Source organism: Solanum verrucosum, unplaced genomic scaffold, assembly GCF_900185275.1.
Source record: "Solanum verrucosum unplaced genomic scaffold, falcon-dt-bn FXZP01000222.1, whole genome shotgun sequence".
In the NCBI taxonomy this organism is placed as follows: domain Eukaryota; kingdom Viridiplantae; phylum Streptophyta; class Magnoliopsida; order Solanales; family Solanaceae; genus Solanum; species Solanum verrucosum.
Window position 1 is genome coordinate 986,974 of NW_026020027.1, and position 27,474 is coordinate 1,014,447.

Genomic DNA, 27,474 nt, shown 5'->3' on the forward strand with positions numbered 1-27,474 from the left:
TAGTGAGATGATCCGTCGGGTCATCATGACACTTAGACGTTACTTAGCACAAAGTTATCCATTCAGAAGGCTTGCATATGAATGAGATCAAGGAGACGTTTGATCATAAAAAAAATCACAGTTTGCCATAAAAATCTGGATTTCAACTTCTATAATTTTCAAGAATTTGAAAAACAACAATTATTTGCATACTAGTCCTTAGGTAGACGGACAATTTATTTGTGAAATACAACTTATTCAAGCAATATCGTGCGTAAGTTGTGCAAGATCGTATATCGTATAAATTGTCAAGTGTCACATGTGCTCTTAAGACCAATGATGTAACTTTACGATCCCACAACTAAGGTCGGCGCATACACATCTTACATCAACCTCAAAGATAGAGAGATGGCTTCTTATAGACCATTAGCTCGAAGAAAAACAATTCATAAAAAAAAAACAAAAGTACAAGAAACGACAATTAGTAACAAACAGGACGATCCTTACAATAAAATAATACCATAAACAACCAACGATAAGATAAAATTAGAGGATAAAAAACTATAAAAACAATACTATGACTACTAGTATAGACACAAGAGAACATACTGCTACTTATTCACACTCTTCGTAAATTTGTTTAATCCACAACCTCCTATCTATGATCATGTCCTCGATAAATTAAAATTACGACATGCCCTATTTAATCATCCCACCAAATACTTCTTTGTTCTACTACTTGTACCTTTACTTAAATAGTTTATACCTAGTCACAATTATACATTCGTACATTTTCTCTGTTCCGACCCATAATTTAATAAATTTGATTAAAATTGCACCGTCCAAAACCACAAATAAAACGAAAGAGCAGCGTCAGCATGGTGACGCAAAAACAGCCCGCCCACTTGAATTTTAATTTTTAAAACTCCTAAACTATTTGAAACTAATCAAAATAAGAACATTCCAGAAACCCCAAACAAACCCAATATAAACACCTTAACTCCTTCAGCAAGATCTGCATATTCTTCACTTTTTGCTCTCTCAGATTTGCTCGATTTCTTCTATCGTCGTTGAAGTTTAGCAGCAGCATCGCAGATCTGTAATGGCGGATACGGAGACGTTTGCTTTTCAGGCTGAGATTAACCAGCTTTTGAGTTTAATCATCAATACGTTCTACAGTAACAAGGAGATCTTTCTTCGGGAACTCATTAGCAATTCTTCCGATGTGAGTTGATTTCTCCCTCTATCTCTCTTTTTTATTTGAAATTTTGCATTCGCGGGTGTGATGTTTTTCATTGCCTGGAGAATTGTGCGCGGAAGATGTTTTAGTGGTAGTTGGTTTACAACAGATGCATGATTGTCTGTGATTTGATGTTGTTTGTTTGGTCGCAGAAGCTTTCTATAATTGATTTTGCTCATATAATAGATTGTGATAGTTTGTGAATTAACGTTAGTAGTTTGACTGAGGACATAGTCTATAGTTGGTTTTGCTCATATGTTGATTATTTGTGATGTGATGATGTTTGATCGTGGATGCTCTTTATAGTTGATTTTATTTATGTTAGATGCATGATTGGTTTAGATTTTAATGTTATTTGACCGGGGATTACTGTTAGTTGTTTGAAGAAACAATAGCATCGGGCTCAATTGATGTTAGTTAGGGGCTATTAGCTATTACTTGGGTTGTTGAGTCATTAGCTATTACTTGGATTGTTGAGTCATTGTTCTACTCAGTAAACTATATTGTCTGCTGCTTAAGGTTGTTTTCGACGAATTAAGTTATTTTTGTTTTGTTTGAGATAATATCACAAAGCCAGTCTCGTTCATAGCATGAATTGGTTGCAAATCCATACAATTGTGTTTTCTGTTGTTTCTGAAGATGGCATTTTTCATAGGCAGAGATATTATCATGATATCCCTCTCTGTTTATAATTTTGCTTGACCTGTTATTTCGGAAGGTGTTTGTTTTTTCAATTGGCCCATTATTTTAACCCTTCCAAGTTTTACTCAAAAATTCCAACTGTGTTTTCATGTTCCAACACAACTAAACTTCCAAATATCTTTTTTAAACTTGAATTCAATTTTTTTTTCAAGTATCAACCAATTCATGTCCAAATGCCTACTAGATGTTTCCGTTTCCATGGAATGTTTTAAATCCTAGTAGCTGTCATTTGCTTGTACCTGATTGACCGAGCTGAAGAGGATTCTGTTCATTGATATACATTAGTATAGCTTTAACTTTCTGTGTGTTCCCTATGTGAACCAATATTGTGGGTGTGTTGGAGTGTCTTACAAATCAGTATTATATTTGTTGAAGACTTTGTCTGTAATATGTTATTGTATGATATGGGCTAATCACGCACGCGTAGTGTTTCAAATATGCGAGATGCCTGATTATGCTTTGGTTATATATTGAAGGCTTTGGACAAGATTCGCTTTGAGAGCTTGACAGACAAGAGCAAGCTAGATGCTCAACCTGAACTTTTTATCCACATTATTCCTGACAAGACCAACAATACCTTGACCATCATTGACAGTGGTATTGGGATGACAAAGGCTGGTAAGTTGAATCATTTGTAGAATTATTTGGTGCTGAATTTGCATTGCATTGCAATAATACTCATATCATTTGTATTATTGCAGATCTTGTGAACAACCTTGGTACAATTGCAAGGTCAGGGACCAAGGAATTCATGGAAGCTATAGCAGCCGGTGCAGATGTTAGCATGATTGGGCAATTTGGTGTTGGTTTCTATTCAGCTTACTTGGTGGCTGAGAAGGTTATTGTGACTACAAAGCACAATGATGATGAACAGTATGTGTGGGAGTCTCAAGCTGGTGGTTCATTCACTGTCACCAGGGACACTTCTGGTGAGAGCCTTGGTAGGGGTACAAAAATGATCCTGTATCTCAAGGAGGATCAGCTTGAATATCTCGAAGAGCGCAGGCTCAAGGATCTGATTAAGAAGCACTCAGAGTTCATCAGTTACCCAATCTCTCTTTGGGTTGAGAAGACCATTGAAAAGGAGATCTCTGATGATGAGGATGAAGAGGAGAAGAAAGATGAGGAAGGAAAGGTAGAGGAGGTTGATGAGGAAAAAGAGAAGGATGAGAAGAAAAAGAAGAAAATTAAGGAAGTAACTAATGAGTGGTCATTGGTGAACAAACAGAAACCTATTTGGATGAGGAAGCCAGAGGAGATCTCAAAGGAAGAATATGCTGCATTCTACAAGAGTCTGACCAATGACTGGGAGGAACATTTGGCTGTGAAGCACTTCTCTGTTGAGGGCCAGTTGGAGTTTAAAGCTGTTCTTTTTGTTCCAAAAAGGGCTCCTTTTGACCTTTTTGACACAAAAAAGAAACAAAACAACATCAAGTTGTATGTTCGTCGTGTGTTCATCATGGATAACTGTGAAGAGTTAATTCCTGAATTTCTGAGTTTTGTGAAGGGTATTGTGGATTCTGAGGACCTTCCTCTTAACATCTCTAGAGAGACGTTACAGCAGAACAAGATCTTGAAGGTTATTCGCAAGAACTTGGTTAAGAAGTGCATTGAGCTATTCTTTGAAATTGCCGAGAACAAGGAAGACTATGACAAGTTTTACGAGGCTTTCTCAAAGAATCTCAAGCTTGGTATCCATGAAGATTCACAGAACAGGACCAAGATTGCTGAGTTGCTGAGGTACCATTCCACGAAGAGTGGTGATGAAATGACCAGCTTGAAGGACTATGTGACTAGGATGAAGGAAGGCCAGAATGATATATTCTACATTACTGGTGAGAGCAAGAAGGCTGTTGAGAACTCACCCTTCCTTGAGAAGTTGAAGAAGAAGGGCTATGAGGTTCTTTACATGGTTGATGCTATTGATGAGTACTGTATCGGTCAGCTGAAGGAATTTGAGGGTAAAAAGCTTGTTTCTGCTACCAAGGAAGGTCTCAAACTCGATGAAAGTGAGGATGAGATGAAAAAGAAAGAAGAATTGAAGGAGAAGTTTGAGGGCCTTTGCAAGGTGATCAAGGATGTGCTTGGTGACAAGGTTGAAAAGGTCGTCGTTTCAGACCGTGTTGTGGACTCTCCCTGCTGTTTGGTTACTGGTGAGTATGGCTGGACTGCCAACATGGAGAGAATCATGAAAGCGCAAGCACTCAGGGATTCTAGCATGGCTGGATACATGTCTAGCAAGAAGACCATGGAGATAAACCCAGAAAATGCCATCATGGATGAGCTCAGGAAGAGGGCTGATGCAGACAAGAATGACAAGTCCGTCAAGGATTTAGTAATGTTGCTGTTTGAGACTGCTCTTCTCACCTCAGGTTTCAGCCTCGATGAGCCCAACACCTTTGGCAATAGAATTCACAGAATGCTGAAACTTGGGCTCAGCATTGACGAGGATGCCGGTGATGTTGATGTCGATATGCCCGCACTTGAGGATCCTGAAGCAGATGCCGAGGGCAGCAAAATGGAAGAAGTCGATTAAGTTTTTAGTCTATCAGTCCATTTAATATTTTTCTATAGATTTTCTTGGTTTGGTGGCTATTGAAGTTCCGTCTTTCCTCTTTTTTTTTTTCTTTTTTTTCTTTGAGAATGAACTTCTTTTGCCTATCATCAGTATGAGAGAGTTTGGTTATGAACTGAAGAAAACGAGTACTTCATGTTGCTTTTATTAAAATTTCTTCATTGCTGCTTGTTTTTTAGACTGTGAGAAGGTCGCTTGAAGGCAATTCAGTCAATATAAATACTACTAGATGGCGGATGCCCGTGCATATTAGTATAACTAACCATTTTTGTTTCATATCCTAGAAATTGGAGCTGCACTTCCTTCGGGGGCGGATGTAAATGATGTGTGCTAGCAAAAGATATATCCCCTTCAGTACGTAAACCTCCTACCTCCTCGAGGTAGGGAAAATGTATGTGTATTCTCTACCCTTCCAAGTTAATTTAGGAAACGACATTTAAGTAGTCTTCAGGAGGCCTCTACTCTACGAACCAAAGTCTACTAGTCATTATGAGGGGAGTGCAACACGGAAGATGTTACTTAGGATTAGAATATAAATTCATCTCTTTCGCCTTACTAGTAGATATTATACTACACTCACAACTGTACACACGCACTCAAGTTCTTTCTTTCCCGATAACAATTTTGCCAAAGACTATACAATAAAATTCACTTTGCTTACTGTTTCATATATACGTTACTATTATTGATGGTTTGATTATCTAAGCAAAGGGGAAATTTTTTAGGGGAGAAGACCATGATGTAATATACTTCATAGTATGTTACATTCATTTTCAGAGTGTTTATGAAACATTTTCATTACCAGAAAGGAAATTAAAGGAATAAACTAACATAATCCAACAGATAGAAATCCCATATCAAAAAATTAGTCAGAAGGACACCAAATAATGAGCAGCATCAACAAGGAAACTTAGCATTTTTTCAGAGGTAACAAGAATACACAGCCACACTGCTCTAATAAAGAATAACAAATCATGAAAACGTCGAAACATTAAATAGATGAGCAAAATACTACTACTACAAATTCTTCGTTGAACTTGCAACTCTCATGAAAGACTACTTCTCTGGGCAAGGCAATTCTGCTTAGCAATTCCATATTAGGTATCCGGAAACTCTTGAAAGACTACTTCTGTGGGCAGTTCTGCTTAGCAATTCCATATCAAGTATCCGGAACTCTTGAGTGAAAGACAAAACTTGGGAATGTAGTTGTAATGTCCCTGTTTAAGTGAAGAGACACCATTTTGGTCAATCTATGCCATGAATATGTTGCCGACAGAATCACAATCTACATAACATGATCTTAAACGAAGTGATGTCACTATACAGCGTGCCACTTACTTGAGATACTGAAGGGTCATATTCTTCAGAAGTGAAGGATGTCGCATGACCAAATTTCTCCACTCTTCCTTATCAATCTTTCCATCATGTTTGGTATCAGCTTCTTCAAAAGTCTGCCCAAAAAGGCAGATATCGGTTAAGCAGTAAAAAGCTAAATCCTGCAATGCTACCATCCAACCCCACCGGGAAAAACAGACTCAACAGTGGCCAATAAATTAGCGAATTCCCAATATAGCTAATTCGTTAGATAGTAGATGCTACACCATTTTGTGGCACAATGCAGGGGAGACTTGAAGAAGAGAATCCAAACTTAGAAGTTGAAACAGATTCTCAATTGCTTTCTTACAGACCCTCCCGAAGACACCAAACACAGTTGGTATTTAGTTTATGGAAGCAACAAAGCACAGATGGTTCCATCCTTAATTCCCAGATATGTTCACACTTCAAATCACAAAATTGTCTCTAAGAATTGTTGTGATTCTAAGAGTGACAAATTTAAGTATCACCACCAGATCGATATGATATCATGTTACGATGACCACTAGGGATTGAAGTTGCTACTTTTTCCTATAGTTCTAAGCAACTGAGACACCACCCTTGAGGAAGATAGAATCCGAAAGGGCCTAAACCTCAATGAGATGAACAACAAGCTAAATAATAAGGGGAAAGTAGTAGCGCAAATGTCTCTTATTAAGTAGATACGAATAGGAAAACCACTCCTTCAAATGAAAAATAGAGCAAGAATAGTATTTAGTGGTCAATACCTTGTCGATTATACTCTCAATAATTTCATCTGAAAGGTTCATACCAGTCTCGGCAAGTGTAGCAACCACCATTTGCTTCACCTGTATTATAGATGCCATATCTTTTTTTATGCTACACACTTCAGGAAAAGCGTAAAGTGGGCAACAAAAATTGCAAAGAAATGTAAGCATTTCCCACAAATACAACAACAACAATAACAAACCTAGTGTAATTCCACAAAGTGGGGTTTGAGAAGGGTAGAGTGTATGTAGACCTTACCCTACCTCAGAGGAAGAGATGTTTTTTTCCGATAGACCCTCAACTCAAATAAAAACAGTCCAAGGCAGCCCAGCAAAGAAGTAACAGAAGTACAAAAAACAATAACTTATAACAAAAAAACAGATAGTAACAGAAGAGAAACTACAACAAAACAATACGCAACATGTAGTAACAAAAATCGAAGGACACAAAACTACAAGGGCATTAATACGACTACTAATATGAACGGACAAGAATACAACACACTGCTACCCAATAACTTTTTTGCCTAAAAATAGAACATAGAAAGAGTAAGCCAAATACATTAAAATAGACTTGCGTTTACATGTATAATTAACCACTTCATTATATGAAAGGTTTACCTCTTGCCTCTCGATGAAGCCTTGGTGCTTGAGATCATATAGCTGAAAAGAAACTATAATAGGAATATATCATTAGAAGTTGATACACACAAATTGAAGGTAATCATCATTATTCATGTACGCAAGTAACATACACTCAATCTTATCATCGATAGGGGCATTTGGATGGAAAACAGAGAGTGCACGGGCAAACTCCTCAAATCCCAAGAGTCCATTGTGCTTTGTGTCAAACAAGTCAAACACCTACAGTAAAATGTGTTAAGAGTAGGAAGAAACGAAGACAATAAAAATTTGTTGTATCATGTGGTCCACACTCAACCCTATAAACGTGTATCAAAAATTTACTACTGCGGCTTCAACTGAGTAGCAATAACAACAGTACGATAACTGATTTCATCTATAGGAAACATCATATTTACTGTATCCAATTCTACTAAACGTAGATAATATGAAAAGGCTATTGTATCTATGGAGAACTCACTCTGTCAGCAAACAAGCTCTCTTTTTTGCTCGTCTTGAACAATGCCAATTGAAACTCTTCCTATAATATAATCAAAAGTTCAAATTCAAAAGCAACGCTCAGTATAAGATATATTAAATATCTATGCTAGAAAAGTAACTAAAGAGTTCTACAATTAACACCCCATATCCAAACGTAGCTACACCAACTTCCAAAGGTTGTAATCTTATGAAAATGTGAGACCAAACCTTGTTGATCAGCCCATCATCAATCACTGCGCTGCTAATCTTCTCAAAAAGCTCATAAAGAGCTTCGATCTCACTTACGCTAACTGCAACAAGAAGAAAAATTATACATGTCCAAACTCCAATCACAACATTTATGCAAGCAGGGAAGTCATAAAACTCGTAAACATATGATTAGAACACACATTTCAAAGAATCTATGTTCCAAATCTTTAACGATTGACCAATGATCAGTGTCATTGCAGGCCTATTGAGGCACACTCAATCTCACTGACGCACCAAGGCGTTAAGGTGAGTGCTTCAACACCTAAATACAGTTTTGAAGAAGCAGGTTCAAACAAGAAATATTTTAGAACTGTAATACGAAAGATTGGTCACTCATCTGAATTCTAAACTGAAAACTATAACTTTTCAAATATTTGATTCACATGGGTTTTATATATTTCATTTAATTGACATTCTTTCAATCCTTTCTTCATTGAAGCGCACACTTTATTTACAATTTGCACTAGCTACTTTTCTATGTTCCTTTTCTCACCTTCGACAACATTGGAATTGCCAAACATTGAAAGAGAACAAAACATAACGAATTGTGAAATAGAGAAGGTTAAAATTGTAACGATCTTCAAAATGAAAATCATATTTTCCTGATGAGGCAATCTTTATATAAGACAAACCTAGAGGTAAATGAAATCTCTTTTGTTTCATCCTCCATGATTTCATTCAATGTTGTACAAATAGCGAATAAATATATGGATAGATGTGGCCAGATAGATAGCATACAAACTGTTTCTCGTGCAAGAATCTCAGGATCCTCAAGTCCCGTTGATTGCCTTTCACAACACTTCGACAGGGAAGCACCTAAATGCTTGATCCCCTCAAAGCAATACGACATGGTGTCTCCCCTACTTCAAAGCTCTCCATAGCTGTTCAACCGAAAAAACAGGTTCGTATGAGGGAGTGAAGAGGCCAATTTACTTGGTCTTTTATGCATAAGGAAGAAAAAAGAAGTTATTCAAAGCAGCCAAACATAAAAATTGAACAAACCTCGCGACCATTCTTTGCTATTTTGCCAATGTGAATGTAAAACGCCAATGTTTTTTGATAGTTACCAACTTTGGAGCTATACACCTAAAAAGGAGGAACCAACGTCAATACACACTTAAAAATCATCCCTCCCCTCAATAATAAACAAATCAAGAGAAAATACCCTCTAATTCTGTCTGTCAACGCAAAACATTTCAACAAAAAGTCATATAAAATATCTCTATGATTCTATCCCCTTCTTGTGCAATTTGAAATTCTGCTACATCATCACAAAAAAAATTGGAGTTTCATTTGCAATAGACACATTTGCTCTTGTCGCCTAAAAAATAGCACAATGATCGCTTCTCTTCGAAGTCCTCAAAATGATAACTAAAAGGATGTTAAATTGGTGTACGTTTCCTTCTTTAAGTATCTATTGCTTAAAGATTATAGCAAGCTAACACCTCCAAGTAAATACCCAGCCCCAAATAGAAAGAATATAAAATGTTTTGAGTGCCCCATAGCTTATGCCTACTTGTTGATTAGTTACAAAATAAATAAGGGGCGAACATATTATATCTTACACATTATTCATTAAATAGTTGGTGATAGTTAACAAAGTTAAACTTGATTGATGTGATTCCAAAATTTCTCTTCACTCACTGCAGGTTTCACTGGCAATGAAAAAAAAAATGATGATCAAGATCTATGTAGCTTAAGTGAGTTTTAAGTCGAACAATGCCCAATCAACAGAAAACACCTACTAGAAAACCATTATTGGTAGAATTAATTTACAACAAAATTGGCAAACGGTGACAAGCAAAATCCAAGCAATACATTGATCAGTTGATTATGTTTCATTCCCAAATTATTTGGAATCAGCTATTTGAATCGTCTGTATGCATTCCACTCTATTCACGTCAATTTGGTTCCGAGTAAACCGATACTGGAGAATATCTTGCAGAGCTCAGCTAAACGGTGAAAATCAGAAAAAAAGGCACATTTAAAAACACAATCTTTATTCTCTTTTTCTATCAGACAATCTTTATCCTTATATTTCAGGTCAATTTGGTTCTGAGTAAACTGATACTGGAAAATATCTTGGAGATCTTAGTCCTTAGATAAACGATAAAAATCAGAAAAAGGCATATTTAAAGACACTATCTTTATACTTGTATTTCAAGTCAATTTGTTTCCGAGTAAACCAATACTGGAAAATGTTTTGGAGAGCTTAGCAAAAGGAGAAAAACAGAAAAGGGCACATTAAAGACAATCTTTATACTTGTATTTCAGGTCAATTTGGTTCCCAGTAAACTGATAAAAGAATATAACTTGGAGAGCTTAGCTAAAATGGGAAAATCAGAAAAAGGGCACATTTAAAGACACAATCTTTATACTTATTTCTTCAATTATCAGACAATCTTAATACTCGTATTTCAGGTCGATTTGGTTCCCAGTAAACAACAACATACCCAGTGTAATCCCACATGTGGGATCTGGGGAAGGTAGAGTGTGCATTGACCTCACCCTTACCTCACAAAGATACAGATTCTATTCCAGAAAAACCTCCGGCTCAAGTAACGCATATCAAAGAACTCCGAGTAAACTGATACTGGAAAATATTTTCGAGAGCTTATTTAAACGGTGAAAAATCAAGAGAAGGGCACATTCAAAGACACAATCTTTATACTTCTTTTTTATCAGCCAATCTTCAAGTCAATTGGTTCTCAGTAAACTGACACAATAATATATCTTGGAAAACTTAGCAAAACTGGCAAAATCAGAAAAAGGGGACATTCAAAAAACACAATCTTTATACTTGTATATCATTAGACAGATTAAATCAAGAATTCAACAGATGATCAAAATCACTAATTATTACAAATGAATTTAGTAATTGCAGATAACAAAAGGAATCAAAATATAAACATGGAATTTCTTAACAGGTAAAGTAAAATAATAAGAAGAAAAAATTAACCTTTTGAATTTAGACAGAAAAAATTGATGAAAACTGAGATGCAAGGCAAAGGGGGTTCCTCTTTATCTTTCTACTGTAAACTTTATGGTTGCTTTGTTGATTTTTTGTCAATATCAGAGTGAGAAGTAATAATTTGCATAAATGATCTTTTTTGGTGGCCAAAAGATGATAAAGACTCATGTTTGCCAGTTGTCTAACTAGTACTTATCAGATTGACATGTTCTATTTATTTATTTATGTATTTTCCTAAATCAGTGTCTCGTATTCGGTTTGAAGTCCGATTAAATTTAACTTATATATCACAGGATCCATTCTAGGAATAACTCTCTCAATATGATTATTTGATATTTAGTATATTAAAATTGAGACTTTTGATTTTGAGTGAAAGGATTGCAATTATTCCGCCACAATTTAAATCAATCACATATGCTGTAGTTCCTCACCCTTTGGCCTTTTCCTTAATTTGTTTGCTTTCATTTTGATAATTCTTGTTTTTTGTGGCACATATGAATCACTTAAGCTATCGTATACTTTCAATACTATTGCTTTAATTATATAGTGACGTTAGCTGAAATTTATCTATAAATTGTAATTTATCATATGAGTTTATTTTTTAAAACTTTTATTCTTATAATAATGCCTTCGTTTCCTTCACTCATCCTGGTGTATAGTATAAGCAATAAATAATTTTGAGATTGAAATTAAATAAGCTTATTACTATGAATAAACAAAAATTATACACATACAAATTGACACTCCAACGTGCACACAATTACAAAGTGTATTACGATGTGATTTTGAAAATTTATTTACCAACTATACTATTTTCATTACTTTTTTGAAATTCTACGAGGCATCATAAAGGCTTCATAAAAAGAGAATTTCATTTTTTTAATTTTTCTTTGAGATCTCCTTATAATGACCAAAGGATACACGCTTAACATTAGTAATATAACTTTATATTTGTCTAAGATTAACTTTAACCAACAATACTTCAAACTCACACGTTGAAAGTTCTTTGAAAATTTAAATTTGTAAGTTTAAGTTAATTTAAAATTGATTAGCTTAGCAAACTCCGAAAACACGAACAGACAAATACTACAGATTTCTCTAACAACAAAGCCGAAATCAGCTTATGATAACACTCAACCACCCACTCATCTCTGATGATGATATGATATCGTTGTCCAGACTTGAACTGCTTGTTGAAACTACCACGAAAGCTATAAAATTAGTAATGAAGAGCAAAATAAAGAATTATCTTAAATCTCAATGTACTAACCTCTAATCGAATTATTTGGAATTCAAAAGAAGGAAGAAATCGTTTTATCTACTAATCGTATTCAAGTTGACATATTATCAAATCACAATTACAAAATAACTATGAATTTCGACTATAGTTTAAATAGAAGTATAAAAGATCGACTATTGGTGCACTTAACCCCCCCCCCCCCCCCCCCCCCCAAAACCCCTAACCCCCCAAACTTTATGGGCTTATATTTTTGTTGCTCTAATCCACTAGGTCCACAGTCCAGCCCACTAGGAAATTTGGGCTTTTGGCCCATAATCACTAATGGGCCTATTCAAATCCAGTTAAAAATACCCATATACATTCTCTTCTTCGTCTATTGAGAATATATATTGAGCGCATATAGGGTTTTTTTTCGGATTTGAAAAGTGAAAATTCTGAATAATCGAATCTTAAAATTGTGAATATCAATCAATGGGGAGGAGAAAAGAGCGTAAACTTGCAGCAAAAGGTGCCGCCGGTCGGAGAGTTAAGCTCGATCTCTTCGCGGAACCCTCTGGTAATTCACTTTTCTCTCTCTTTTCATGTACATATTGTTTCAGATGCAAATTACTGAATATTCGTTCTGAATTGGTTATTTTTTAGCTAATAAACATGGTGAGCTATGCGAAGTATAGTAGGTTTCGAATCCGGGTGAAGAATGTTATGTAGATTGATACTAGAGTAAAATAAGAGTGGTTTTGATGGATGTATAATAGAGAAGGTTTTGTGTAGTTCATATAGTTTAGCTTATCCATTTAGACTGATGTGTGATTGATGTAGCGGTGGCTCACCAAGTTTATTTTGGTAATCAACTTTTTGAGCTATGCACTTACTGAAAAAACTAGTCTTTGGGAACATGGCTTGCACTTTTGTCCCTTGTCATTATATATAACTTCTATATATTTAAAAGTTGGAATTAATACCTTGCTCCCTCTTGGGAGGTAAAGAGGTTGTTTTCGGTAAATCCGAGTGTTCTGAAGGGGTGAAATTAGCAATACTAATTTTACCATTTACAATCATTAGATTAAATTCATAATAGCGGGATGGTGCATTTTCCATCAAGCAAGAAATATTTGATGCTAATTAAGATAATATAGCCTCTAATGGTATGAATATGTCAATGTCTTTTTTTTTTTTTTTATGACAAGGGATACCCGCAGCCGCTACCCTTTAGGTGCGCACAGGGTAAAACCTCCGCTCCTATGCAATAGCTCGCAAACCACATAGAAGAGGTAACCCGCACTAGGCAAGCCCAGTGCGACGAGCTCGACCCAGAAGGCAAACCCCTTGCTTTTGCTGGCAAGGGGTTTTGAACTTGAGACCTCCAATATGGAAGTCCCAAGCCCAAACCACTAGCCACCCCGAAGGGTAATATTTCAATGTTTTCATGCTTTAAAATTAATAAATGCATGTAAATGCCTTAAAAGAAATTAGCAAGACACGTAGAAGAAATATATACATTTTCGCAGAACGTACAAACAAAGCACAATAAATGTATATTTATCTTATCCCCAAGCATCCAAAAGTAGGATAGGTTGTTCGAATTTTGGAACATATTCAAATTAGAATAAATAGTAATAAGATTACCATAAAATCCCGCCTGTACTCTATAATTAAATATTCCTCTTTACTCAGTCAAACCCTCACAATTTACAGGTATTTACTATAGCTGAAACTTCAAGTTTTTAATCCCATAATATCCAAAATGCAAATAAGCTAATAATAAAAGTAATTAATACATTAAATATTAAATGAGATTAAAGTTTGATCACGGTAACAAAAAAGGATGTATATCCATTAACTAAAATTACGTTAATACCTCTAAATTTTATAATCCAGATGGATTGACAACAAAGTAGATGCATGTGGCCTTAGCCTTGATGATAATGTTAGAACTCTAAACTTTGTAGAAAGTACTAAGCACATATAATAATATATGAATAGGGCCTTTTGAATTCTCATTGCCTCACACTTCGATGATGACAATTCATTATTGATCGATTTAGAATGTTTACAAAGTGATAATATATGACATTTGACCGACCTGACCCATAAGCACCCCTAATGAGAGGAGACGTTATTGAAGGCAATTTTAAGAATGGACAAAAAAAAGAGATTCTAAGTTGTTGTCAGCCCTTTGTTTTTTCATTGTATATAGCTTAAAACAACTTTTTATGACTTATCCTCAATAATAACAATAAATAAATAATTTATGTATCCTTTAAGATTACAAGAATTAATGTCGTCGCATAATTCTATATTTTTTTGGACTTTTCATGTTCATATACATTGTTTATATGAAAAGATGTTCAGTAACTTGATAAAGTAATTAATACATCTTTCAAGATGGCAAGAAGCAATGCTCCGACTTTAATTTCGATGTTCATATCCACTGTATACATAAAAAGATGTTCAGTAACTTAATAAATTCATTATAATGTATATTTACATTTTTGTACAAAATTATTGTAGAATTAATGGTTCATCAATTTTTGATGGACATTTTTGTTTTTCAACTTTGGATTTAGGAGCTTCCCATTTAGAGTATGACGATGATGATAAACTTGGTGGGCTTAGTCGGTTTTGAATCCAAATGAAGAATAGTTACGTGGATTAATATCCAGCAAAAAAATTTAGAGTAATTTCGATGAATGCATAGTCATTTGCTTTAATATTATTTATTTGAATATCTAATTTACCATCAGAGTAAGTATATCCAATCGATTATTAACTAATAAGGATTTTGAAGGGAACATGAGTTTTGTATAATTCATACAATTTACCTCATGCATTTAGAGAGATGCATAGTTGATTGATTTTATTTTCTCTAATAAAGAGAATGATGTTAGCTAATGAGCTTTAAGTTTTTAGCTTTTTCTGATTGTACTGCTTGTTTTGTTTTCCTGATCTGGCAAAACTTTTTCTGTCATTTTTCCTTTCCAGAGATGTTGATGGATGAATTTTGTGAATGTTGAATAAAACACAATCATGAAATATTTTTTTCTCCTTATTTTCACCTTCTGAGCCCTTTTTAAAAACTGGTATAAGTTTTTCATTGACGTTGGCATTGCATGAGCTTGACCAGCAACTTTTTAAGCCTTCTTTGACTGTGATTGAGACTTGAGAGTCTCTGCCTTTTCTAGTCGCTATTGCAGTTGTCTCTCTGTTAGTTAGTTACTTGTATTTGAACCTAGCTGGTATAGACTTGATTACATGTCGAAGATCATTATGGGAATTTTTTTAAAATGGTAAGGTATTAAGATATTTAATAAATCCAACACTAAGAGAGTACCGAGGTTAAATCCCATAAATTCACAAAATAAAATAAAAAAAGGAAAAAGTAATCCTGTGTGTATACTTGTATCCACTTGAGCTTATCCCATATGATAATTGTCTCATGTGTTAAGTTGCATGTCTGCAGGGCTTTCATGAGGATGTACTTCCTTTTTTTGCTCGTTGTGCTTCTTACATGATATGGATAACCTTTTGAAGGAAAATTATGTGCATCTACTGTACTACTGAATCACTTTGTGCTTCTTTATAAGATTTTTTTTCTATCTATGTATGTTGACATTTTTTTTTTTTTTTGGTTTACTTTGTAGGAGATTTAGGTGGCTCCTCTGTCCAAGATGAGGTTGGAGGGGAAGAAGACTCCAAGATTCATGCCGAGCTACCTAATTCACCATCGTCTTCAGGTGGGTTCCGTCAGTTTTCTTCCAAAGGACTTGTAGAGAAGACATGATGTGACCGATAATGTCGGTGGAAATTATTGATTTACTTTGTACAAGACATCTTGTTTGTACCACAAAAGTTTATGTTTTCAGAATGTAGCCTGCTGTGGTAATGGGAACTTTCAATTGGTCATCAGTTACCGTCAGCCCCTGCCACAGCCACAGTCAATTATTGAATAACGTCTTACCTATCATGCCTTTTTTGGCGGCATCAAAGGCGTACCGATTACAAGAAGAGTATTTCCTCTCCTCGGTTCGTATGTTTCTGTCTTTATTTGCTTTATGACTTTCTGACAGTTGATGATGTGCTACAGGTGGCCATGAACTACAATTATCCTAAATTCAGCAGTCTTCTTTATCTAATGTTGTTATATTTGTTGCCCTAAATTGTATACTGGCTTTATTATAATATTTATTGGGTGTTCTTATCACTTGGCTCGAACTTCTCTGACATTTCCTATTGGGCCCTCAGGTCAAGAACCGGAGAATCCTCTTATGCTGCTTGGGCAATATAGTGACGATGAAGTGGATGAGGAGTCGGTTGAAGGACTTAAACGTGCTGCTTCAGAGGATTCTTCTCTTGATCATGAAGACAAGGTGAGCTGTAGGTAATTTTTTCACTTGCCATGGGCCACATAATTTGTAGGTTGATGAGCCAATTGTTTTGGCAAAGTGGATTCTTTTGCTTGCATTCTGATTCGACAGTGATATGAAGGTGAATTATAACCTTAAATTAGAAGAAATGTTCTGTGTTGTATTTGTTTACGAACTTTCTCAGTTTGACTCCCACTTATTTACCCTATGCTTCAACTGGTTCTGCAACTACCACTTCTAATACATTTGTGATTGCCTTCCCTTCCAAAGTTCCAACTACTGATACTATTGGAACATAAATTATGCTTTTTTTTGAGATGTTTTCTTTGAAAGTTTGTTGTTTTGTTATGCTAATGATTATATTCTTTTGGATTACGGACTAGGTTACTATTCTTTGTTAGCCTGACATTGCCTCCACTTGTACATTTTCTACTCAGCTTCTCTATCCTAGATGGATGGGGAAGTTACTTTCATGCAGTTGATCTAATAGTTTTGTTTTTGTGTCCGTTTTGCTTAGGGAAAGCACTCTGGCGACGAGGAAACTGATGTTAATGGGGAAATTGGTTCTACTGTTATGGAAGTTGAAGAGAAAGCTATTGACAATGGCTCTGATCTACCAAGTCTCTCAGATAGACCTGCAGAAGGTAGTTCTAAAGAAAACAATGCTTCTGTCTCAGTTGATTTACATGCACAGTTGAGTGTGTTGGATCAGATTGCTGCTCCTACAACTTCGGATGCACAGGCTCTAGGGGATGCAAGTGCAGGGTGGAAGATGGTGTTGCACGAAGAGAGTAACCAGTACTATTATTGGAACACAGTAACAGGCGAGACTTCATGGGAAGTGCCTCAGATATTGGGTCATGCAGCTGAACCGAGGTTAGAAGAGAAAGTTACTGCTGAAACTGAATGCATGGGCAGCACCACCTTGGAGAACTTAGAATCCTCTGCAAAAAATGATATGGACACTAGACAGACTGGCGTCAGCTATAGCGACATCAATGAATACAGGAAGGCAATGGATGACGACTTACATGATAAAAAAGGAGGCAATGATGAGGACCAGAGTGGCACAATAAATGGCTCTGAACAAATTGATTCACAGTGCAATGAAATATCTTCTCCTGGTGGATCTCTTTCTTCAGGGCAATCAGATCATGCTCCTGAAGGTCATTTGAACGGGTCAGGTGAAGATTTTACAAAATGCAGGGATGCAGATTATGTTCCAGAAGATGAAACTGAGGCAGACTTTTCCTCTGACCTGGTAAAACATTGTGAACGTTTGCTAGAGCAACTGGAGACCATGAAAGGGTATGCTACTGAGGTTTTTTTGTACTTCTCCAGGGATCTTTATTCCCAACACTCTTTTTGTTTTTCTTGTTGCACGTCTGAAAAGTTTCCAGGAGGATCTTTTCACCTCTCTCCTTTTCCTTTGTTTGATTTTACTGATTTATTTCCTGTTCAACAGGTCTGAATTTTACGTACAGTATGATCGAATTTCAAAATATGCATTGGAACTTGAGATTAGGCTAGCTGATATAAGGTCCTTAGCCTGTAATGGGCTTTCATTACTTCCCTTCTGGGTGCACTCCGAGAGGAAGATAAAACTGTTAGATTCAGAAATAAATCAACTTTGTGGGCTATTCTTATCAGTACAACAGAATGATGTTGAGGCTGGTCATGAATCCCACAGAGGCAGTGATAATGGAGAGAGGTCAAGCTGTCCTGCCACTGGGTATGCTGTATTTAACTTGGTTATATTAATAGTAAAGAGCATGATAAGTTTTCTCTTCTTATAATGTTGCTTCTTCTTGTCTGACCAACTTGCTCATTCTTTCAGTGATGCAAGTGAGGAAAGTGGAGCCACTGGGGTCCCTGTACATGAAGATTTAACTCCTCAAACAGTGCTTCATCCGGCTGAGGAAGTAGACATGGATGTGGATATGGAAGTTGAAGATACAGAACCTTCAAGAAGCTTAACTGTGTGTGATGCACTGCATGCCCCAAATCATGCCCCACTGGATGGACCAAGTCTGTCAGTGCAACAGACAAAATTGGAGTCCTCAATCCTGGAACAAACACTTACCGTTCCTCCTCCACCTGATGAAGACTGGATTCCTCCTCCACCTCCTGATAATGAACCTTTTCCGCCACCACCACCTGATGAACCTCTAGATCACACACATGCTGTTCCTTCTAATATGGAATCAGTTCAATCTTTTCCTTACAACTTAGCTTATCCGGGTTCAACATTTGATTACTATGGGCAAACTAATCCTGAAGTTGCTAGTAGTTTATATGCAACTTCTGATGGTCAGATAGCTGTTACTCATCACCCTTTATATTATCAAATCCCAACTACATATAGTGTGGCTCCTGTGGCGATCAACCATGTCGACCCCAGTGCATACTATGGCCATCAGGATGGAGCACTGCAGCCTGTCTCTGTTGTCAGTGGTACAGAGTCTTCTGGTCTTCCAGCTATACCAGTTCATGAAAATGTTGCCCCTGATGCAATTCCATCCTTAGATGTCAACAAGGGGTCACAATCTGATTTATCAGCAAAATCTGAGGCTGATGTAGCTGCTAATTTGGTGAATGAAACGACATCTTTTGATGTTCCTGCCACACAATCCTCTTTAGCTACAGAAACCGCATCAACAATGGAGGGTGTTGGTGTGTCTTCAACATCTGTTGCCACTGGCACTGTTGCTACTGCTTCAACTGCTCCCTCAAAAGTTCCATCAAAAGGTAAGTTGGGCAATCTAAATTTGCTTGTACTTGTTTGTGAGTTGCAATTCTTGCATTTTTAGTATGTCATTAATATCAAAACCCCTTGCCAGCGAAAGCAAGGGGTTTGCCTTCTGGGTTGAGCTCGTCACACAAGGCTTGCCTAGTGCGGGTTACCTCTCCTATGTGGTTTGCGAGCTATTGCATAGGAGCGGGGGTTTTACCTTGTGCGCACCCAAAGGGTAGCGGCTGTGGGTTTCCCTTGTCATAAAAAAAAAGAGGGATTTTCTGCTGCATCAACATGTGAAACTCTTCGTCATGCTTACTAAAGGAGCTTTTCCAATGGATATGAAGCTGTCCATTCTGATTTTGCATTCTTTTTCTCTTCAGTTTTGCGTAAAAAGCGGACTGTGGGTGTGGTGTCCACATTAAGGTCTAATAAGAAAGTGTCGAGCTTGGTTGACAAGGTAACTGCCTTCACTTGGTGCTTCCCTTCCCAGGTCCTTGAAGAGTGGTTACAACATTTTGCGATAGTTTCTCTTAAATGATTCTCATAATGCTTATTCATTTCATTAGTGGAAAGCTGCCAAAGAGGAGCTGCATGCGGAGGAGGAAGAAGAACGTGAAAGTGCTCTTGAGAAGCTGGAGAAGAAACGACAACGAGAAATAGAGGTCTGCTAATGCTATATGCAGTTTGATTAGACAGCCTCTGGTATAACTAGCCTTTTTTTTAATTGGATGCTGAACTTTGTTTTGATTGTAGGAATGGCGTGCTCAGCAAATTGCAAGTGGGGAGGCCAAAGATAATGCTAATTTCCAGCCACTTGGCGGCGATTGGTACCACTTCTGATCATTTTGTTTCACTGATAAAATATCTATATGTTATATCTATTAGGAATTGTCCTTGAAATAGTGGACTTGTCTTAGATCCTCCTCCTCTCCCTTGTGTTACTGATCTTAGGGAAGTTGGGATATTCTTTTTTTTTTTTTGAAACAAAAAACTCTTTCCCTTGCTGTTGAATTATTTCAGCATGTATATATTGCTTGAATCATATGGATGCACGCTTAAAGAACCGAGGCTAACTCATGCAATTGTGCAAGCAGTGTCGTATTCATTTCACATAGTAAATTATAGTTCCTCACATTTGTCTTGACTATATTTATGATATGCAGGCGAGAGCGTGTGAAACGAAAAAGAGTAGAAAAGATGAGGGAGGCTGAAAAGCAACCATCTGAAGAAAATGAGCAACCTGATCTGGATGTCATTTCAAGAGGTCTTCCATCTGGATGGCAGGTATCCTTCTGGCACAGGTGTTTTCTATTCCTTGCATGGAAAATGAAATTTTGTTTGTGTATGATACACGATCCAAAAGCCAAATTATCTTGCTCTCCTGAGAAGGTGAGACTGATTGTGAGCTATTAAAATGAATATCATCCTAATTTCAGATTATGAGTTTGTCAGAAAGCAAAATTGAATTATGAAAGAAAACGTCAGTGGACTTTGTTGAGGGTTTTTACTTGTGAATCACCTCCTTATGATATCAAAAACAACCTTTTAAGTTGGAAACTCAAAACTAATAGAAAATTTAACTTGTGCTTGCAGCTTAAATTTTGTTTGGATGTCTGTCTATCAATTTTCCTTGTTTTTCTGTTTGTTGCTTAAATTCCAATTAGCCATCAGCTTGGTAAGTGCAGAAATCAGAGTAGATTGCTGAAGCATTCAACAATTCTCCATTCCCTGGATATGCCACAGTTTGGTGGAACACTAACATTTTGATTTTGCTTTTGCTTGTTAGTATCTTAGTTACACCATCTGAACACAATCCAGATTAGAGGTTATTGGTCTCGATATTCTACTTGTGCTTTACTAATCTGTCCATTAAGCTTTGTATGCTGATGATTGTGTGCCCCTGTGACTTCCACTCTCCTTTTTAATATCCAGTCCTACAGGCTATAAACTAACGATATCAGTTGACAGGAGTAGGGACCACAAGTTTCTGTAATTTGGATGATGCTGCATGCTATAGACTTGGCACATTTTCTGCCATTGCTGTGTTACTTAATGGTGCTCTTTTTTCCAGGCTTATTGGGATGATTCCACGAAGCAGGTCTATTATGGAAATGCTGTGACATCAGAAACGTCCTGGAATAGACCAACTAACTGACGAAGATCAATAGGAGTTCCTACTTTACATACTTATTGTAGCACCATTGGTTCTAATATTATTAGCAGTTACTATCTTGTATATATGTAAGGTTGTAGTGATGTGATCCAGTAGTAGCTGTTTTTGAACTCGATTTGATTTCTTAATGAGTTCTAAAGTTTTGTTAGGGACGAGCTTTATCGTTCCCCAATTTTTGAAATCGTGTGTCTGCCCCTTGGTGATTATCGGTTTATTGAAGTCAATTTTACTGGGCTAATCTTGAGTCAAGCGTGAGTTACTGTGTTCAGAGTACCAAATTCCTTATTAAGTTGAGTTTGGTAGTTTACCAATGCAAAAGGAAAATTCAAGCTTGGGTTGTTCTCTTAACAAATCAATTTACACAAACACACACACACGCACTATATATATATGGTAACTATTGAAGTAGAAGTGCAGGGCATTAAGCCATTTCCTATACAATTAAATATGAGGTTCTACTTGCTTTTACAGTAAGTTTGTGATCAGATTAATGCCTTCACCAAGACAATTGAGGGTGTCTTCATGTTGGTTAACGCTAATTGGTAGTAAGTGTTTATTTTTGAAAAACTTGTGGTCTAAAACAAATTATAAATATACCTATGTGATTATAAAGTATCTCATTAAGACTAAGATATAAAGCTGGATATCTAAATTTTACTGACAAAAAAGGATGGATGTTTCACAAATTGAAACTGAGGGATCATTAAATAACAAGAGACACATTGTGTAGGCCAATTTTGAAAAATAAACACATGTGAAATAGGCCAATAGAACAAAGTAGAAAATCCATGAAATACAGACATGTTTTATTTATTGGAAGAAGCACAAATAATTATCACTAAAGTTGTGTCGCTATGGAGTTACCTATGGTAGGGAGCGGGTCATCACCCAAGTGGAACTTTCTGGTGCTAATTCAGATAGTCAGGCATAAGCCAAAAACCGTGGCGTGTCTAGCTTGTTAAATCCGAGTTCAACTGAATGCAATATTTTCAACACAGAACACACAAACATAACAAGACCCTAACTTTCTCCAAATACAGGATAATAATAATTTATAACCATATCAAAAGCATGATTTCAGTATAAAGAAACTACATTAAAATGCACTTGAAACAGCTCAATCAATCAAGTTTTGAATCCTCAAACTGTATGATATTTTCCTAATAATCCAGTAGGAAAAACCACACCATTCTTCTTGATGAAGCCATGCCTCCAAGAAAATGTCTAGGTACTATAAAGAAAAGAAATGGAATGTATCTATTAAAGATAGAGGTGTCTCCGACACTTTCAATTCCTGAGTCCGCCTCTGGACACAAATATGGAATAGTCGGGCCCCAAGCAGATACCGAACACCGGTGAAAAAAACAAACCAGAAGCACAAATAATTCTAAAACATTAAATGTTGTAGTTCAATAATTTTGTCTCCTACTTCTTCCTCTTATATATCTTTGCCAAGAATGACTTGAGAACTGCTTGCATTGCTTTGCTTAATTTGGTTTCTTGATCTTCAATGGAGTTTTTCAGCTCTTCATATGTATTATTCTCATATTCCTGGTACACATCCTACAAAATTTACAAAAGGAATACGCCAAAGTCAGTGGTGTATATAGCTTATTAGGTACAGGGGTTCAACCGAATGCAGTATTTTACATACGGAGCATGGATATACATGTGAGAAACCCCTAACTTTTAATAAACACTATATTCTAAACTCATAATTTGAAAAGTAGGATAGGGTTACTTAAAAGGTTGACGGTATCAAGTTTAAATCTTGAGTCCACCTCTTGTCAAATACCATATTTGAGATGACATTTTACAATGAAAAGAATACAACTTCATGACTACTTATCAAAGAGAAATGAGAGAAAGTAGCCTTAGTAAAGAAAGGTAAAAAAGAAAACCTCAAGTTTGAGATCCTTATAGAGCGCCTTAATTTTAGCAACACAAGCTTCATCATCTTTTCCATAGTTCTCCTGCAAACAAAGTTCTTACATTTAGCATTTTGCTCATGCTAGTTGTTTGCATAGCTATGTTGCTCAGGCCCTCCAAAAATATTGTCGCGCTCATAGCTTTAGTAGGATTCAAAACACACCCAACAATACTTTTGAAAAGTTCAAGCTATATAGTTGCAGATAATGTAACCAAGGGATGACAAGTTTTTTAGGCTCACATCCAATAACTTCCTTTGCTCCTCGTTGCAGTGTTCTAGGGCTTTCACAACCAACCAAGAGCACTTGAAATCTTTAATATCCGTGCCATTCTGATAGTAAGACAGATCATTATAAAATCTCTACATTTTCAAATTAAAAGAGCTACATGATCAATTTTCAGGATTTTGTTTAGTACCAGCTTTCTTATAAAACCTACCTTACCCAACACCTGTGGATCAGCAAAGCAGTCCAGGTAATCATCCTACAAAGGACCGAAAGCTTTCAGTCAGAATTTGTAAAGTATATTATCTGCAGTCTGCAGATGGGATCTTAGGTATTTCGGGAAACAAACTAAATGAGTTGGACATATCAGATAGGCTATCACGTAACGCGTAAGACACATAATTGTTAGCCACATCCATAAAAAACAAATACTTTTTCATGGCACATGAATCTTTAGTGTGTCGACAAGGTGTCTCAGAACATTCAGACATGTTAGGGGGTGATATGCAGCTCTTTTGTAAGTACAGGAAATGTCATGTGTTGAAAAAAACAACTTTTAACTCTAAAAACAAATGTTAACGATAAGAATGAATATTCTACTATATTTCTTTCATAAGTTAATGAGTATGTCATGTACAGATAAATGACCAGTTTGGTTTCAAACGTTGTGTATTTCGGAAACAAAAACCAACTTTTTTCAGAAAACTTAACTAAGGTATGTCCCAAAACAAAGTTTTCTAGATTTTCAATAAGAGAACCAAAATCAGAACTAGTCTTCCAAACCAGCTACTTGGTTCACAAAAGAAGCAAATGCTTCGATCTATAGACATTTTAGTACTTCATATTTGTTTATAATAACTCCCACATTTTCAACTATTAATATATGCCGGTGTTTCCTTTTTGGAAACCCACTCTAAAGCGGATTACGCGAATCGACAGCTGATCTCAGTTCCAATGTTAAGAAGCATGAAATTAACCACTGTTCAGATCTAATCTAACATTTCTTTCTGGAAATCAACATGATTCATATACATACAAAACCTAATCCAAACAAGCAAGTGTGTTTCAAAAATGTATTCCAACCATATTTATGAAACTAATTTCATCAAAACCAAGCTTCTCTTAAAAAATTATATGTTATGCAAAGAATTGATTTGTGAGATGTGGAAATGTTGTCAGATAGATCTCATGGTATAGAAGATAATACATGAATAGATGCATCAGAGTTAATCATAATTCTTACCTGAACTTGGAAATATATTCCCATTTTGACGAGTATGTCCTTGGCATTAGCATGATTGTCAAGATTCTCTCCGGCCATAAGAAGTGCACATGCCACCTGAAAATATTGAAGAAGTAATTTGTATATACCTTAATAAAATGCACATCAATCTTGAGGTAATCCCCATTAATCTCTACAGAGAGTTCATAAAGAGGAACACAAAGATCTACCCAAACTAAGCACGCACAATTTTTTTGAAGTTATGGTTACAATTAAGAATCTAGAGAATAAAACAACAAAAACATTAAAATAATAAATGGGAAAAGGGCACGGTTAGCTCAGGCGGAAATCTAAAAATAAGAAGCTTGGTAAACTAAAAGTTGCAAATAGCTAATTTGCTTCAAGTTGATTCAGAAATTTGAGATTGTTTTAGAACAACAGATTTCTTCCACACAACACAAATTTCAGAAAAAGAAATAGACTTGAAGATCTCATAATGAATAGTGACTAACAAGCTGTTAACTCAATTAGGAAGGAATATCATACTCACTGGGAGATAAAATGAATAATAAGCAGTTTTATACTGGACAATCCGCCTATGACTGCATTAAATCACATCATGAATTAGTTAAAAAATTCAAGTAAAACTGAAAGCAGAATTTTTTTACAAGATTATCGATGAAGTCTCCTTACATAGGCAATGAGTACTTCGATAAATCTTTCTCTTGTGTGGTAATCAAATCTATCATTTGTCCAGAGGCAGTCTGGTATTCCACCTGTAAAAACATGTTGGCAAAGCCAAAGGTAAAAATGTTCAGCATTATAAAAAGTTTAATTCAGAGGCCTCCTTGCGCATAAAAAGACTCACCTCATTAAACAATTCAAGAAGATCAACATAATAAGGCTTTCCTCTAAAGTGCTGTTTAAGAATAACAGCAATATGGTTGCGAAGAAGTATGCCATCATTAACAGCAATCATGCCAACCTGCAAGAAATATTAAAACAATAGTTACTCCCAACAGTTCAAAGAGAAAAACAGTAGTCTCTTAGCATGCACACACCTCGGATAATCTGAACCAGCATGGTTGACCTCGGCGTTTAGAAGAGCCATCCATTATATCATCATGAACAAGGAAGTATCCTTGAAGCTGTAGCATACATTCCCACAAACCATACACTCAGAAGAATTTAAAAACTAACAATGATTCTTGGGGGTTATAATAAGGCTCAGGTGTAGCTTGAAGAGTGCTTATGTTGCATACCCATTCAATGCACCAGCCAAGGGAGGATATTTGAATGATCTCCTCACTGGTTAGTTGTTTACCTTCTTTCAACAAACTGTAGCTATCAATAGCAGAGAGCCCGCGGTTCAGCTTTCCTGTACAGAGAGTGTATAAAGTACTTGGAAAAAAAACTTTTAGCTATGAAAAATTATGAAAGCAGAAGAAACTTTTAGAATAAGTAGAACTAGAACTTCATTCCAACCTCCAAGTAGATTGTGGTCCAACATCTGAAAAAATCACGGGAAGTATAAATTAGTTTGAAGTTGAAGTTCTATTTGGACATGTAATTTGGATTTTCAAGTTGTATGATTTTCTCATTAACAAGAAAACCACACAAGTTGAGAAAACTATAAAGAAAAATTCAATTATTATACAAAGTCTTGCCAAATGAGCAAACCATAGTTCATAAACAGCATATCGAAATATTCTACAATGCCGCATTGATAAATTGCATAACTCCATGTCAAACTTTCAAATACAAAGCAATTATTTAACACAATCTTTTCACATGGCACTAACAATCTTTTCACAGCAAGCATCAGCCTATTTTGTAAAATTTAAAATTATAGGTATTGAAATCATATCCCAAATCGGACATTCAAACACCTGCTAAATAATCAAAATGGGGAAAAGCAGAAGAAATTAAAAATTACCTTTGCTACCCAATCACAAGCGCCATTAGTTAAATTGATATCCAAATCCTTTAAGATATCGCCTTTAAGTTGTTCATAAACCCCCATGAACTTTGACCTGAGATCACTCATTTTTCAACGTTGTTTTCGTTTGTTTTAGGGAAAGAGGAGAATTTTAGGTTTTTGGCATACAATGCTTTTTTTCCTTATATAGGAAACAAATAGTGGTGTATTTGGTTGAAAAGTGGCAAAGGGCACTTTTAATTCATCAGCAACAGCTGATGAATTAGAGGGTGTTTGGATTAACTTAAAAGTTCGTCAAACCTACTTTTAAGTCAGTTTTTGACTTCTGAAAGTATTTGTCAAATATAAAAATAACTTAAAATAAGTTAGGAAGTGTTTGGCAAGGTTTTTAAAATGACTTAAAATAAGTTAAAACCAAAAGTAGGCCTCCCCTACTTTTTATTTTTTGGACTTAAAAGTCATTTAAGCTTGACTTTTTATTTTTGACATAAAAGCTACATTTTTTAAGCCAATCCAAACGGGCTCTTAGTATTGTTGTTGAATAAAATCAAACAAATAGGTCAATTATGTATCACTTGCCATAGTAGTTCATTATGGAAAAAATAGATTATTTCAAAGTTAGCCACCAATCCACTAATTTTCAGGAAATATAATAAATAATACAGTGAATTCTTGTAGGGCTTACCTACTTTTCATTATTTTTTTA

The 27,474-nt window shown here is 35.9% G+C and overlaps 4 protein-coding genes across 6 annotated transcripts; 2 read left to right on the forward strand and 2 right to left on the reverse strand.

Annotated features, from left to right (window-relative positions):
• Window positions 1-1,024: 1,024 nt before the first annotated feature.
• On the forward strand, window positions 1,025-4,495 carry LOC125821215 (heat shock cognate protein 80-like). The gene is made up of 3 exons (XM_049500634.1): window positions 1,025-1,204; window positions 2,398-2,539; window positions 2,623-4,495. Exons 1-3 carry the CDS (start codon window positions 1,082-1,084, stop codon window positions 4,455-4,457), a joined length of 2,100 nt encoding a protein of 699 aa, XP_049356591.1. The 5' UTR covers window positions 1,025-1,081; the 3' UTR covers window positions 4,458-4,495.
• Window positions 4,496-5,384: 889 nt separating this feature from the next.
• LOC125821244 (calcineurin B-like protein 3) lies at window positions 5,385-11,046 on the reverse strand. 2 transcript variants are annotated; one of them, XM_049500663.1, is made up of 11 exons: window positions 10,928-11,046; window positions 8,972-9,055; window positions 8,708-8,850; window positions 7,928-8,010; window positions 7,701-7,760; window positions 7,354-7,462; window positions 7,220-7,272; window positions 6,599-6,679; window positions 5,835-5,947; window positions 5,671-5,713; window positions 5,569-5,608 (listed from the first exon to the last, which is right to left on the reverse strand). In XM_049500663.1, the coding sequence occupies exons 3-11, from the start codon at window positions 8,817-8,819 to the stop codon at window positions 5,594-5,596; spliced, it is 669 nt and encodes a 222-aa protein (XP_049356620.1). In that variant the 5' UTR covers window positions 8,820-8,850; window positions 8,972-9,055; window positions 10,928-11,046; the 3' UTR covers window positions 5,569-5,593. The 2 variants fall into 2 exon arrangements, with proteins under 2 accessions (XP_049356619.1, XP_049356620.1); XM_049500662.1 differs by having other exon boundaries at window positions 5,385-5,713.
• A 1,533-nt stretch (window positions 11,047-12,579) lies between these two features.
• On the forward strand, window positions 12,580-21,601 carry LOC125821210 (uncharacterized). Of its 2 annotated transcripts, none has more exons than XM_049500629.1 (11): window positions 12,580-12,736; window positions 15,822-15,914; window positions 16,423-16,547; window positions 17,062-17,852; window positions 18,010-18,276; window positions 18,382-19,292; window positions 19,662-19,738; window positions 19,848-19,943; window positions 20,035-20,108; window positions 20,445-20,565; window positions 21,353-21,601. In XM_049500629.1, the coding sequence occupies exons 1-11, from the start codon at window positions 12,652-12,654 to the stop codon at window positions 21,434-21,436; spliced, it is 2,724 nt and encodes a 907-aa protein (XP_049356586.1). In that variant the 5' UTR covers window positions 12,580-12,651; the 3' UTR covers window positions 21,437-21,601. The 2 variants fall into 2 exon arrangements, with proteins under 2 accessions (XP_049356586.1, XP_049356587.1); XM_049500630.1 differs by having other exon boundaries at window positions 12,590-12,736; window positions 15,822-16,203.
• A 928-nt stretch (window positions 21,602-22,529) lies between these two features.
• LOC125821237 (farnesyl pyrophosphate synthase-like) lies at window positions 22,530-26,891 on the reverse strand. The gene is made up of 12 exons (XM_049500655.1): window positions 26,766-26,891; window positions 26,315-26,339; window positions 26,092-26,207; window positions 25,891-25,977; window positions 25,698-25,814; window positions 25,523-25,605; window positions 25,380-25,431; window positions 24,851-24,946; window positions 23,822-23,866; window positions 23,625-23,714; window positions 23,356-23,427; window positions 22,530-23,017 (listed from the first exon to the last, which is right to left on the reverse strand). The coding sequence occupies exons 1-12, from the start codon at window positions 26,874-26,876 to the stop codon at window positions 22,880-22,882; spliced, it is 1,032 nt and encodes a 343-aa protein (XP_049356612.1). The 5' UTR covers window positions 26,877-26,891; the 3' UTR covers window positions 22,530-22,879.
• Window positions 26,892-27,474: the final 583 nt, after the last annotated feature.